The 15,163-nt window shown below is 52.6% G+C and overlaps 1 protein-coding gene across 2 annotated transcripts; it reads left to right on the top strand.

The window, feature by feature from the left end:
• Window positions 1–9,197: 9,197 nt before the first annotated feature.
• Window positions 9,198–14,800, top strand: LOC129523494 (DNA-directed RNA polymerase II subunit RPB11-a). Of its 2 annotated transcripts, XM_055392542.2 has the most exons (4): window positions 9,198–9,445; window positions 11,989–12,078; window positions 13,723–13,897; window positions 14,573–14,800. In XM_055392542.2, the coding sequence occupies exons 1-4, from the start codon at window positions 9,393–9,395 to the stop codon at window positions 14,606–14,608; spliced, it is 354 nt and encodes a 117-aa protein (XP_055248517.2). In that variant the 5' UTR covers window positions 9,198–9,392; the 3' UTR covers window positions 14,609–14,800. The 2 variants fall into 2 exon arrangements, with proteins under 2 accessions (XP_055248517.2, XP_055248518.1); XM_055392543.2 differs by lacking the exon at window positions 14,573–14,800 and having other exon boundaries at window positions 9,339–9,445; window positions 13,723–14,401.
• Window positions 14,801–15,163: the final 363 nt, after the last annotated feature.

Here is a 15,163-nt window from a genome sequence, read left to right as displayed (position 1 = left end):
GAGGCGGGACTCAGAGACCCCATTCCTCTTCACGCAGCCCTTACCCCAAGCCCTTTAGCTGTGTGGCTGGCAGTGTTGGCCACGTAGGGGCTCCCATCCCCCCACCATTGTGTCACATGGGCTGCCAGGCTCAGCTCCCAGCTGCGTCCACAGTGACCTGGATCAGGGTGGGGACAAGGACTGGACCCTCCTTCTCCAGAAGGCCTTCAGCTCTTGCCTTGCCATGCAGTCACCTCCTTCCCCCTCTGACCCCAGATCCCAAAGGTGCACCGTTGCCCCAGCCCCTTTCTGGCCCCATGGGGTTTCTCTGATGCCTTCATCATAGAGGCCCGGGGCTGGTCCGATGGTTGGCAAAACTTGACTCCGGCCCAGTCCCCACTCTTGGGGACTTAGAACCCCTGGTGTCCTGGGATCTGGCCTGCCTTTCTTTGCTCAGTCCCTGTGGTCCCCCACCAGCTCCCCCTCCCATAGGGCTGCCTACCAAGCCCTGCCCCCAGCCCAAGAGGAGCCCCCACTGCCTGCGGGGCAGTGATGTCTGGCCACCGGCTCACACCAATGACTTGGTCCTGGGGTGGCAGAAGCAGCAGGTGACAGGAGCAGGGCCCCTGTCCCTCTCTTCTGGCCCTGTGGTACCCAGGCCACACGTTGTGCCCACTCTTGGGGCTGACCGGCTGCAGGGACCACCAGCCACTGCTACTGTGGGCTGCCCCGGGGCAGGGTGGGCAGGGCTTTTGTGGGTTATGAGGACACAGAAGTCCCTGAGGCCCCCACACCTGGCTCAGCCAACCTCCTTCCTCCCCCGGTTGCCCCCCACTCTAAAGCCTCCTCCCTCCCAGCGTCCACTGGCTCCAGGCTCCTCACAACAGCAGCTCATAGACACAGGGCGTCTCCAGGTGGTCCCAGCCCCCCAGATGTTTCTAGCTCTCCAGGTGGGCGCTGTTTTCATGTCTGCCTGCATCCATTCATTCCTTCATTCCTCACCTTTATCCTGTTATCTCTATTTTTTTAAGCTACCAGGAAGGAAAGGGAAGAAGAGATCACGAAACTGGGACCCCCAGAAGGGAGGAGTGGGCTTTGAACTTAGACATCTACCTCAGAGCTCAAATAGGTTGTTTAAAATCACATTCAATTTTCAGATGAAGGGGAACTTTATTTTATTTTATTTTTTTTTTGAGACAGAGTCTCACTCTGTTGCCCAGGCTGGAGTGCAAATGGCTTGATCTTGGTTCACTGCAACCTCTGCCTCCCAGGTTCAAGCAATTCTCTTGCCTCAGCCTCCCGAGTAGCTGGGACTACAGGCGTGTGCCACCACGCCCAGCTAATTCTTGTATTTTTAGTAGAGACGGAGTTTCTCCATGTTGGCCAGACTGGTCTCGAACTCCTCACCTCAGGTGATCTGACCGCCTTGGCCTCCGAAAGTGCTGAGATTACAGTTGCGAGCCACTGTGCATGGCCAGAACTTTATAATAATTAAAAGAGACTTGAAGCTGGGTGTGACGGCGCACACCTCTAGTCCCAGCTACTCGGGAGGCCAAGGCAGAAGGATCACCTTGAGGCCAGGAGTTTAAGGCCAGCCTGGGCAACATAGCAAAACCTAGTCCCTAAAATTTAAAAAAAAGAAAAAAAAGGAAAATAAAGGAGACTTGAAATTTTTGAACTAAATAACTAAATAGTGGTGATGGCTACACATTGTGAATGTAATTAACACCACTGAGTTAAACACTTAAAATGGTTAAAATGGCAAATTGTATGTTATCCCTATTTTACTACAATAAAAAGTATAAAAAAGAGACAAGATATTTAGGTGACTTACAGCAACCAATTGCAACAAAACAAAATGTTAAGAAATGATCTTTTTATGAGGCAATTGGAAATTTGAACACTGATCAACTATAGGATGATTGGAATTATTAATTTTGTAAAGGTGTGATAAGATACTGCACTTGGCTGGGCACAGTGGCACATGCCTGTAATCCCAGCTACTTGGCAGGCTGAGGTGGGAGAATCGCTTGAGCTCAGGAGTTCGAGACCAGCCTGGGCAACGTGTCGAAATCCCCGTCTTTACAAAAACAAACAAACAAACAAAAAAGATATTGCAGTTGTGTTGTAAGCGTCCTTATCTTTCAGAGCTACATAGCGGAATGTTTATGGAATATTTAGGATAAATGATATAGGCATTTGGGATTTGCTGCAAAATGACCCAGAGGCAGGGGTCAGGGGGAGAGGTAGAGATGAGACAAGAGGTAGAGGGGAGAGGTAGAGGTAGCCACGAGCTGATAATTACAGACACGAGATGCGGAGTATGTGGGGGCTCATTATCCTGCATAGTCTATCTTTGTATATCTTTGAACTTTTCAAGAATAAAAAAGCTTAAAAAGTATACATGGCCTGGTCCTACCAGAGACTCACCCAATGCCAGCCTCCAGCCAGGGAGAGCCAAGTTTGCATTTTCACACGCATCTCACACTCCTCTGCACTCTCAACTTGGAGAGCTCCAAACAGGGAAACCCCAAGCCTTGCTGGCTTCTGCCAACCCCCTGAGCAGAAGCATGGGTCCCCCTGATCACCACCTCACCACCCTCATCCTGATCTCACTGTACACAGCAAACCCCAGTGTAATTAACAAGACTGAGGATACCTGTAATCCCAGCACTTTGGGAGGCTGAGGCCGGCAGATCACCTGAGTTCAGGAGTTCGATACCAGCCTGGCAAACCATGGCCAACATGGCGAAGCCCAGTCTCTACTAAAAACACAGAAATTAGCCAGGTGCGGTGGTGCGCATCTGTAACCCCTACTACTTGGGAGAATCAGATTGAACCCGGGAGGCGGAGGTTGCAGTGAACCGAGATCACACCACTGCACTCCAGCCTGGGTGACAGAGTGATTCTCCATCTCAAAAAAAAAAAAAAAAAAAGACAGAGGAGAGGAGGGGCAGAGTCTTCCAGAACATCTTTTCTTTTTTTTTTTTCTTTTTTTTTTTGAGACAGAGTCTTACTGTGTTGCCCAGGCTGGAGTGGAGTGGAGTGATCATAACTCACTGCGGCCTCCAACTCCTGAGTTCAAGTGATCCTCCTGCCTCAGCCTTCTGAGTAGCTGGGACTACAGGTGTGCACCATCATGCCCAGCTAATTTTTTGTACTTTTGGTAGAGACAGGGTCTCACCATGTTGTCCAGGTTGGTCTCCAACTCCTGGGCTCAAGCCATCCTCCCACTTCAGCCTCCCAGAGTGCTAGGATTACAGGACCACCGCACCCAGCCACGAACACATTCTCAACGCTCATCCAAGCAAGCTCTGAGCCTCCCCTCTTTGTCCTTAGCCTAGGACAGCCCCCAGTGTCCCAGGGCTCAGACATGACCCCTGACCTGGCTGCCCAGCTAGGTTCTGGGGCAGGGCCAGTGGGGCATCCTGTATACCTTGGCTCTTCCAGAAATAGTAGGGAAAGGCAAAGAGGGCTGGGCACGGTGGCTCATGCCTGTAATCCCAGTACTTTGGGAGGCCAAGGTGGGTGGATCACCTGAGGTCAGGAGTTAGAGACCAGCCTGGTCAACATGGTGAAACCCTGTCTCTACTAAAAATACAAAAATTAGCCGGGCATGGTGGCAGGTGCCTGTAATCACTATTTGAGAGGCTGAGGCAGGAGAATTGCTTGAATTCAGGAGGTGGAGGTTGCAGTGAGCCGAGATCGGGCCACTCCACTCCAGCCTGGGTGACAGAGAGACGCTGTCTCAAAAAAAAAAAAAAAAAAGGTCAAGGGGAAATTAAGATTCAAGGGGCCTGCCCTCTCCCTCTTCCCTATGGCTTTTGGGGCCATACCAACCTTTTCTCCTGGCTGTGGCCTTGGTGGATACCATTTCCCCCATAGGCAGCCCACCAGCCCGACCCCTTAGAGCTTCATAGCCTGCTGTACTCTGCCGTCCTATGGGCTCCTAAGCCTTTTTGCTGGATTGGGTCCCTCCCCTCCCTTCCTGGCCCAAGGCCCTGGGTCCAGGGACAGCTGAGCCTGATGCAGCCCCTACCCCACCCCAAATCACCAGCACCTGGTTCTCTGGCTACTTCCTTAGGGGTACACAAAAATCCTCATGCCTGTTGGATCTCCTTGGGTTTCAAGGACCTACTCTCTAGGAAGTATGGCCTCCAGGGTCTCCTGAGCCTAAATGCAGGCAGTGAAAGGGAAGGAGCCGTGGACTTATTAGGGCTACAAGTGGAAACCTGGATCTTGAGTGCACACACACAGCCACCCTTCTGGCAGCATCCACCATGCCTCTCCTCCCCTCCCCAGATCCTGACCACTGCAGCTGGAAGGGAAGTTAACATCAGTGCATGCCTGGCACTGCCCCCTGGTTCTCCTCTCAGGCCCTGAGCAGAGCTGCCCATAGCCCGTCATGCCACATTGTTTCTGGAGGCCACCTGGAAAAGCGAGAGGAGCAGGAGAGGATATACCTTCCATCTGTCCCACAAGTCTATACCACCCCCTCCCAGAGACTTCAAGCCCTGGCGTTCACCTGGGGCCTGGGGCAGGTTCCCAGATGTTTTTTTTGTTTGTTTGTTTTTGTTTTTGTTTGAGATGGAATCTGGTTCTGTCGCCCAGGCTGGAGGGCAGTGGTGTGATCTCAACTCACTGCAACCTCCACCTCCCAGGTTGAGGCGATTCTCCTGCCTCAGCCTCCTGAGTAGCTGGGATTTACAGGCACACGCCACCACTCCCAGCTAATATTTTGTCTTTTTTTTTTTTTTTAGTAGAGATGGGGTTTCATGGAGTTTCACCATATTGGCCATGCTGGTCTTGAACTCCTGACCTCAGATGATCCTTCTGCCTCAGCCTCCCAGAGTGCTGAGATTACAGGTGTAAGCCACCGCACCTGGCCTTTTTTTTTTTTTTTTTTTTTTTTTTTTTTTTTTTTGAGACAGAGTCTCCCTCTGTTACCCAGGCTGAAGGATAGTGGAACATTCTCGGCTCACTGCAACCTCTGCCTTCCAAGTTCAAGTGATTATCCCACCTCAGCCTCCCGAATAGGTGGAATTACAGGTGCCCATCACCACGCCTGACTAATTTTTGTATTTTTAGTAGAGATGGGGTTTCACCATGTTGGCCAGGCTGGTTTTGAACTCCTGAACTCAAGTGATCCGCCCACCTCATCCTCACAAAGTGCTGGGATTACAGGCATGAGCCACCATGTCCAGTCCCAGATGTCTTGAGGATCTGATTGGACCCCCAGGCAGATATCTGTAGCCCAGGGGGCTGGTGTTCACCACAGGGCAGGGCAGGCACCCTGGGAAGGCTTGAGTGGACCCAGCTCACCCAGTACCTGTTTCTCTCAGCCTCTTAGGAAATCTGAACAGGTATGCAGCAACCACCTCTGGACAAGGCCTTTTCAAAGTATAATTTTCAAACATGTAAAAAAGATGACTCATATATATCATGAACACATATCAAAGATCTACTACGCACCAATTCAGAAAAAGAGTGGGAACTCTGATTCATGGATCATTCTGAGAAGCTGGGTACATGTATTTCATGTATTTGTAAGCATTCTTTTGTTTTGTTTTGTTTTGTTTTTGAGACAGGGTCTCGGTCTGCCACCCAGGCTGGAATGCAGTGGTGCAGTCATAGCTCACTGTAGCCTCTTCCTCCTGGGCTCAAGCAATCCTATTGCTTCAGCCTCCCAAGTAAATGGAACTACAGGCACACACTACTATGCCCTGCTGATTTTTTAAATTTTTAGTAGAGACAAGATCTTGCTATATTGCCCAGGCTAGTTTCAAACTCCTGGGCTCAGGCAATGCTCCCTCAGCCTCCCTAAGTGCTGGGACTACAGATGTGAGCCACTGTGCCTGGCCCGTAAACACTTAAAGAGAAGAATGCTAGAATAAGATTGTGATATTACATACGAAAGTGGTTAATTAATGAAGTTTTCTTTTCTTTTTTTTTGTTTGTTTTTTTTGAGACGGAGGCTCATTCTGTCGTCCAGGCTGGAGTACAGTGGTGGGATCTTGGCTCACTGCAACTTCTGCCTCCCGGGTTCAAGCAATTCTCCTGCCTCAGCCTCCCGAATAGCTGGGATTACAGGTGCTCACCGCCACGCCCAGCTAATTTTTGTATTTTTAGTAGAGATGGGGTTTCACCATGTTGGCCAGGATGGTCTCCATCTCCTGACCTTGTGATCTGCCCACCTCGGCCTCCCAAAGTGCTGGGATTACAGGTGTGAGCCACGGCGCCCGGCCGTGAAGTTTTCTTTTCTACAGGATAGAAACCCACAAGCTAATAAGTAACTTCAGTGTCTGGGCTGTAACCAAACAATAAATAGCAAAGTCAACACAGGCACAATCCCCAAGATTAGGATCAGCAAACGTTTTCTGTAAAGGACCGGACATGCAGCTCTCAGTCACAACCACCATGCCATGTAGCATGAAAGCAACCACAGCCAATGTGTAACGAATTAGCATGGTGTGTGTGGCCAGGGGCAGGGCTCATGCCTATAATCCCAGCACTTTGAGAGGCCAAGGCGAGAAGATTGCTTGAGGTCAGGAGTTTGAGACCAGCCTAGGCAATAAAGTTGGACCCCATCGCTACAAAAAGTAAAAAGAAAAAAACTAGCAGCATGCCGTGGTGCCTGCCTGTGGTCCCAGGTACTGGGGAGGCTGAGGCAGGAGGACTGCTTGAGCCCAGGAGCTTGAAGCTGCAGTGAGCTATAATCTCGCCACTGCACTCCAGCCTAGACAACAGAGCCGAGATCATGCCACTGCACTCCAGCCTGGGCGACAGAGCGAGATGCTATCTCAAAAAAAAAAAAAAAAGTGATAAGGGTAATAATTCCCTGAGGATATAACCTCCACACTTCTGGGTCACCCTGGAAAAGCTTGGGTCAAGGATGCTACCCTTGGCTAGGAACAGTGGCTCACGCCTGTAATCCCAGTACTTTGGGAGGCTGAGTGCAGTGGCGCAATCTCGGCTCACTGCAACCTCCGCCTCCCAGGTTCAAGCAATTCTCCTGCCTCTGCCTCCCAAGTAGCTGGGATTACAGGTGCCCACGACCATGCCTGACTAATTTTTTGTATTTTTAGTAGAGATGAGGTTTCACCATGTTGGCCAGGCTGGTCTTGAACTCCTGACTTCAAGTGATCCGCCTGCCTCAGCCTCTCAAAGTGCCAAAGTGCTAGGATTACAGGCGTGAGTCACCGCACCCAGCCTACCCATATCACTTTCTGTTCCTCAGCAGTTAAAGAGGTGCCCACCCACTTCGCCTGGAAAGTCAGATTCTGTGTGGGGCTGTTGCAGAATGAGATTTCCTCCTGCCAGGGTGCAAGAACTCAAGTAGGAAATGGGCCTTCCCAGAAGGGGTAGATGCTCCAGATTTCCTCAGCACTGTAGCTGCTGCCCAGCCTTGGAGAAACAGCTGCCAAACTGTTAGGGCTCTGGTAGCTCCTCTGAGACCCCAGTCCCTGTTGCTTCAAACAGCTTAAGGAGGGCCTTTATGCTAAACTGTAGTCTGCAAAACAACCAAACCAAAAAGGGTAAGATACACTTATCCACCTGTAGGGTCCAGCCCCACAGGGTCGGTGGGTTTCTCTCCGTGTGCAGAGACGAGAGAGCGCAGAAATAAAGACACAAGACAGAGATAAAAGACAGCTGGGCTGGGGGGACCACTACCACCAAGACACAGATATTTATTGGATACAAGACAAAGGGGCAGGATAAGGAGAGTGAGACATCTCCAATGATAGGCAAGGCCACATGGGTCACGTGTCCACTGGACAGGGGCCCTTCCCTGCCTGGCAGCCGAGGCAGAGAGAGAGAGGAGAAAGAGAGAGAGACAGCTTACACCATTATTTCTGCTTATCAGAGACTTTTAGTACTTTCACTAATTTGCTACTGCTATCTAGAAGGCAGAGCCAGGTGTACAGGATGGAACATGAAGGTGGACTAGGAGCGTGACCACTGAAGCACAGCATCACAGGGAGACGGTTAGGCCTCCGGGTAACTGTGGGCGGGCCTGTGGAGGAGTAGAGTCTTCTCTAAACTCCCGTGGGGAAAGGGAGACTCCCTTTCCCGGTCTGCTAAGTAGCGGGTGTTTTTCCTTGACACTAACGCTACCGCTAGACCACAGTCGGCTTGGCAACAGGTGTCTTCCCAGATGCTGGCGTTACCGCTAGACCAAGGAGCCCTCTGGTGGCCCTGTCCGGGCATAACAGAAAGCTCGCACTCTTGTCTTCTGGTCACTCCTCACTGTCCCCTCAGCTCCTATCTCTGTATGGCCTGGTTTTTCCTAGGTTATGATTGTAGAGCGAGGATTATTATAATATTGGAATAAAGAATAATTACTACAAACTAATGATTAATGATTCATATATAATCATATCTAAGATCTATATCTAGTATAACTATTCTTATTTTATATATTTTATTATACTGGAACAGCTCGTGCCCTCGGTCTCTTGCCTCGGCACCTGGGTGGCTTGCTGCCCACATCCACCAAGTGCACTTTGGGAGGCTGAGGCTGGAGGACTGCTGGAGGCCAGGAGTTCAATACCAGCCTGGGCAACATAGGGAGACCCCCCCTCCCCCCCCATCTCCAAAAAAAAAAAAAAAATAGCTAGGTGTGATGGCACATGCCTGCAGTCCTAACTATCGGGAGGCTGAGGCAGGAGGATCTCTGGAGCCCAGGAGTTGGAGGCTGCATGATGGCGCCACTGTACTTCAGCCTGGGCGACAGAGGGAGACACTGTCTCTAAATAATAATATATAAAAAGATACACGTAACCCTACGGGCTCCCCTCTCACTGCTGTATACACCTGCCTCCTGCATCCCTCACCCAATTGTCCCTCCTGGCTAACAAGCCAGCTGCACCCCCCAGGCAGAGGTCCTGCAGCAGTCGGTATAGGCAGCCTGGGCAGGGGGCTTATCATAGATCTGCCTCTGGCCACGAGATCTTCTGCTCCCCCTACGGCTGCTAGCCGCAGCTGTCCACTACCCCTTAGCTTTATTCTCTCTATTCAGGGGCCTCCTGCTGCGCACTCCAAGGGGGTGCACGTTTCCAAAGAGAGATCAAGGGACATGGGGAAAGGAGAAAGGTACAGCTTGAGGTTCCCGCTCAGCCAGGACTAGGAGGCCTCTGTAGGGGCAGAACAGCCCTCCCGGCGCTCTGAGCATGCGCCGAAAAGCGCCCAGGCGGGAAAGCCATGCCGGGGTGCGGGTGGGGGCGGTGCGCTCGCCACTGGCCTCGCTCGGGGTTTTCTCGCGCCTGCGCAGGATCCTCCAGCCCGACAGGGGGCGATGAGCCGATCCTTGCGCGGGTTTGCCCCGCGTGAGTAATCCGGAAGAGGCCTCTTATTAGGGCTCTGGTGGCGGCGGCGGCGGACACTTGGGGTCTGGACGCAACGGCGGCGGGAGCATGAACGCCCCTCCAGCCTTCGAGTCGTTCTTGCTCTTCGAGGGCGAGAAGAAGTAAGTGATTCCGGCTGCGGTGGGCCGAGGTGCGCGGGTCTGCGGCTGTCGCATTCTGGGGTGTCTCCTGCCCATCTCTTGCCCCGGGAGGGAAACAGCTTTTGCTTGATCGTCCGCTCGGCCTGTGTCAGCCAAATTTAAGGCAGTTCCGCGAGGCAGTCGCGAGTGTGTCCATTTTGCAGATGAGGACACTGAGGCTTGGAGGCGAGCAAGTTGCCCCGGACACAGGAAGTGGCGGCGCTTGTATTCGAACCCAGAGTGTCTGGTTCTCCATAGCCCTTTTCCTCTGGGATCTGGCAGTTTCCTCTTTTGTCTCTCGCCCGCCACCTCCATCCTTCATCCCCTCCGATCTGTCAGCGGCCTGCGTAAAAGCCGCAGTGGCTCCTCGCTGCCTGCGGGTTGAAGGAGTCCAGGGGAGAGAGCTTGGGCTCACTCTGTATCTGTGGGCGAGTGGCTTGATCTGTCGGAGGCCCTGTTTCCTCATCTGGAAAATGAGTTTATTACTGTACTTAAACGTGGGATTCAGGCCGGGTGCGGTGGCTGACACCTGTAATCCCAGCACTTTGGGAGCCCGAGGCGGGCGGATCACCTGAGGTCGGGAGTTCAAGACCAGCCTGACCAACATGGAGAAACCCTGTCTCTACTAAAAATACAAAATTAGCCGGGCGTGGTGGCAGATGCCTGTAATCCCAGCTACTCAGAAGGCTGAGGCAGGAGAATCACTTGAACCTGGGAAGTGGAGGTTGAGGTGAGCGGAGATCACGCCATTGCACTCCAGCCTGAGCAACAAGAGCGAAACTCCGTTTCAAAAAAACAAAAAAAGGGATCTGGCCAGGTGCGCTGGTTCACGCTTTTAATCCCGGCACTTTGGGAGGCTCAGGTGGGAGGATTGTTTGAGCACAGGAGTTCCAGGCTGCAGTGAGCTTTGATCGCATCACTGCACTCCAGCCTGGGCGACTGAGCGCAACCCTGTCTCAAAATAAAAAGAATTGGATGAGGTAATTTGTGTAAAACTCTTGGTCCAAAGCTCAGCACCTGGAAAACCTCATAACCATTGGCTCTTATTGTTCCCAGGTTGGCGTGCAGAGGTCTTGGTCTGGCCCTTGCCAGCCACTTCGGCCTCCTTTAGAGCAGACTCTCAACTGGGGACCATTTGGCCCCACAAGGGACATGTGGCAATAACTGAGAACATTATTGGTTGTCAAAGGGGGTTATGACTGGAATCTACTGGATAGAGGTCAGGGATACTGCTGATGTCCTACAATGTCCACAAGAAAGCACCCCACAGGAAAGAATTATGCACCCTAAAATGTGTGTGGTGTCAGCCTGGAGAAACCACCTTAGAAAAAAGGATATTCAACTTGATACCTCTCACCTGTGTGAGATTTTACTGTCAGCATAGTTGCCCTCAAATTGAGTGTGCATTAGAATCACCTGAAGGGCTTCTTAAACCATGGATCCCTGCGCCCCACCTCCAGAGTTCTGGGTCCAGTAAGTGGGAGGTGGGAGACTCTTAACAAGTTCCCAGGGGATTCTGATGCTGCTTATCTGGGAACTGCACTCTGAAAACCCCTTGTCTTGGAAAATCCAATGGAAGTTTCCTGTCTTTGTCCATCTAAGCGTTCACTAAAATCATAGTAAATGCCAGAGCATGACTTGTTTTGGGGAATGGATGGAAGGACTGCACACTCCAGCCAGGGGGATGGTTGCTTTCGGAACTCACAGGGTCAGGACCAGCCTCACCGTGTAACTTCAGGGCCTCTCTTCTTCACCTTTTGGTTGCTTCATTATGTTGGCATAAGAAAAAAGGAACAGGCCAGGCATGATGACGTGCGCCTGTGGTCCCAGCTACTCAGGAGGCTAAGGCGGGAGGATCACTTTAGCCGAGGAGTTGGAGGCTGCAGTGAGCTATGATCACACCACTGCACTCCAGCCTGGGCAGCAGGAGAGATCATTTGAGGCGAGGAGTTCAAGACCAGCGAGGACAACAAGGCAAAACCCCATTTCTACCGGAAAAAAAAAAAGAAGGAATTCAGAAAAGGCCAAGGTTCCATAGACCTGGGGTAGCAGGAAGTAGGGGACCGGGTTGGCGAGGCCTTTATGGGATGAAGAGATTGAGAAAGGCCTTCAGGAAGAGGCAGAGCTTATTTTTCCTTTTTATTTTTATATTTTTGATACAGAGTTCCACTCTGTTGCCCAGGCTGGAGTGCAGTGGCATGATCTCGGCTCACTGCAACTCCACCTCCCAGGTTCAAGTGATTCTCCTGCCTCAGTCTCCCAAGTAGCTAGGACTACAGGCATGGATCACCACACTCAGCTAATTTTTTTTTTTTCTTTGTATTTTTAGTACAGACAGGGTTTTGCCATGTTGGGCAGGCTGGTCTTCAACTTCTGACCTCAGGTCATCCATCCACCTCAGCCTCCCAAAGTGTTGGGATTACAGGCACGAGCCACCACACCTGGCCGGGAGGAGACAGGGTTTAGACTCAGGGTGGGAGGAGGGGAGCCCCTGCTCCTCATCTGTGGCCTCTGTGTTTTCCTAGGATCACCATTAACAAGGACACCAAGGTACCCAATGCCTGTTTATTCACCATCAACAAAGAAGACCACACACTGGGAAACATCATTAAATCGTAAGTTTCCTGTCACAGGCTCTCAGGGGCTGTGTTTAATGGGCCCCTCTGGGCAAAGCACAAGTTCCAAGTCTTCGTCAGTCTCTCTGAGCTACAGGAAGTCCTTCTGGGGGCTTGCTCTGGGCATTTTATAATCTTGGTACCTTTTTATCAAAATGACACCGACCTCCATGTCTTCACATAAGCCACGCTTCTGTAGTGGCTTATTCTGTAGATGAACACGTGCATTTACATTCACTGTTTTTTTGTTTGTTTGTTTTTGAGATGGAATTTTCTCTTTGTTGCCCAGGCTGGAGTGCAATGGCACGATCTTGCTCACTGCAACCTCTGCCTCCCGGGTTCAAGTGATTCTCCTGCTTCAGCCTTCCTAGTAGCTGGGACTACAGGCCCACGCCACGATGCCCGGCTAATTTTTGTGTTTTTAGTAGAGACGGGGATTCACTGTGTTGGCCAGGCTGGTCTCGAACTCCTGACCTCAGGTGATCCACCTGCCGGCTTCCCAAAGTGCTGGGATTACAGACGTGAGCTACTGCGCCCGGCCTTACATTCACCATTAAGTGCACATTCTGTAAATGAACGAGCAGCAGATTCCAGCACAGTAGGCCTATGTGTTATTCATGCTGAGGGGCATTGAAAAGCAGTCAAGATTAGCTCCCCTCATGCCACCCGTTTGTGACCTCAGTGCCACCTGGGCCTCTAAGATGTATGTGGCAGAGACTAGAACTTCTATTTAACAAGAGAAAGAAGTAGGAGAGTTCTGTGGCTATCCAGTGCCCCTAATGGGCACCCTGCATTGGTTGGTGGGTGTTTGTTTATACCAGTGAGGTCCTAGCCAGGTGGTTGGTCAGGGATGTGTCTGCCATTCTGGCCCAGGGACTTGTCATTTTACTGTAGACTTGGCTCTTCCCTCTGGTGCCACCAGCGAAGCCAGGCTTTTCCCCGTCTGTGAATGGGGTCTGCCCAGTCTCCTGGTGTGGTCAGACACGGAGATGGAGGACTCCTGCCTGGAGCCCAGCCAGTGGGGCACCCAAGCTCTCCTGGGGCCCTGCTGCTCCCCTGCTCTTGAGCCCAGTGTTGCCACCTATGCACGGGTCCCCCTTGTGGTGCTCACACCACTCTGAGCCGCTCTAGAGGAGACCCCTGCGTGCCCAGGGCACAGTACACGACGCAGCCCCATGGCACAAGGCCCAGTGTGCGTGGCCAGCCGCTGGCGGCTGTGCTGTTCGGAGGGCAGAGTTCCATTTGCATTCCACTCACTGCCGGCAGCTGGCCCTCCTCTCCTGCTGCCTTTATTTGCTGCGTGGAGGCTCTTTGTGGGCTTTTTGGGTCTGAGTCACTGAACACTGGCTGGACATTAACTGCCTGGGAGATCTCTTTGCCAGCACTGCGGAGCCCAGTGGGAAGAGGTTGCTGGAATCTGTTTCCAGCTTGGGTCCTTCAGCCTCATGGATGCAGAGTGTGTGTGTGTGGCGGGGGTAGGGTGTCCCCACATGAGGTATCTTCCTAAAAGTGTTACTTTCCTTGAAGTCTTTTGCGGAAAAAAGTTGGGGATTTTTGGCTAGAAAGTCTGTTCTGCTCTGAGCTGGCTGCTACCCAGCTTGGGCATGAGGCTAGACCCTCACACTGTCTGTCCCTGGACCTCAGACAACTCCTAAAGGACCCACAAGTGCTATTTGCTGGCTACAAAGTCCCCCACCCCTTGGAGCACAAGATCATCATCCGAGTGCAGACCACGCCGGACTACAGCCCCCAGGAAGCCTTTACCAATGCCATCACCGACCTCATCAGTGAGCTGTCCCTGCTGGAGGAGCGCTTCCGGGTGAGGGCGGGGCCTGGAGGGGCAGACGGGGTGGGCTGGACACTGGTCTGTGTGCCCAGGCCTGGGACAGCCCTGGCCTGTTTCTTCGGAGGTCCTGGGGGAGAGGCGGCGGTGATGGAAGAGCAGGGACTTCCACCACAGGCTCCAGGACATGTGGACTGAGGGGCTGTGGAGTCTGGGCCTGTGGCTCCCGTCTGCCCCATGGGACTTCTATAGTGCTGCAGGGTCCCTCGGGTGCTGTGGGCCAGATCGGGGCGGGGACCTACTGTCCTTTGGGGGTGCTCTTCTATGTCCCTTGTCGGTGATTGGCAAGGCCTGGTCCTTCCAGGCCTCTGGGAGGCAGCTCACCCCAGGGTGGCCCACACCTGTTCCTGGCAGGGCGCCTGGGAATCTAGAACAGTTTAGAGGGGAAAGAGCCACAGCCTGGGGGATTTCAATGTCTGAGTCGTCTGCTCACCAGGAAGCCTCTGTGGCCTCTGACTCCTGCCGGGGCCGCCATAGAGAATGGCGGGATTGGGCCAGCTGGGAGGGCCCTTCGGCTGCTCCACTGTCCTGGGGAGTGTGGCCCATGGCTGCCCTCCAGGAAGGGCCTGGCTGGGGGATGCTGGGCATGTGTTTCCAGCGTCCTTGCCCCAGCTGTTCCAGCTCAGTCTCCACCTTCTTCTTCTCTCCCAGGTGGCCATAAAAGACAAGCAGGAAGGAATTGAGTAGGGGCCAGGGCGGGCTCTGCTCGGCCTGTGAGCCCCGTTCCTACCTGTGCCTGACCCTCCGCTCCAGCTACCACGCCGAGGAGAGTGGCCAGTCCCAGCCATGGCCCGCCTTGTGGCCACCCCTCACCCTGACACCGACGTGTCCTGTACGTAGATTAGGTTTTATATTCCTAATAAAGTATGGCGGAAGAGACCTGGATGTGGACTTGAGCAGCGGTGACTTCACAAGCAAATGGATTGTCAGGCTTGATGCAGGCAGATGACCTGTTTTAGGGGTGTCCGGCTGGCAGGGATGAATTCATTCTGGACCAAAGATCCGGAGTCCAGGGACTGCTGCTGGGGCTGTGCTGAGCCTGAGAGAAGTGTGCAAACCCATGAGCTCCCAAGAGTCTCTGCTCTAGAAGCCTCAGCTCCTGGGCCTGCCTGTCAGTCAAAACAGGAACACTTCTTCCTGCATGACTTGAAACACCTTTCCACAGGCTTCTTGTCCACAGTAGAGTTTAATAAAAATATTCACTGAAAGACAGACCCCCCCACCCTCATCGGCCCAAAGCTG

The sequence above is a fragment of the Gorilla gorilla genome, chromosome 6, assembly GCF_029281585.2.
Source record: "Gorilla gorilla gorilla isolate KB3781 chromosome 6, NHGRI_mGorGor1-v2.1_pri, whole genome shotgun sequence".
Taxonomy (NCBI): domain Eukaryota; kingdom Metazoa; phylum Chordata; class Mammalia; order Primates; family Hominidae; genus Gorilla; species Gorilla gorilla.
Note: the sequence above shows the minus strand (reverse complement) of the source record. Positions and strands in the feature narration are given on the sequence as shown.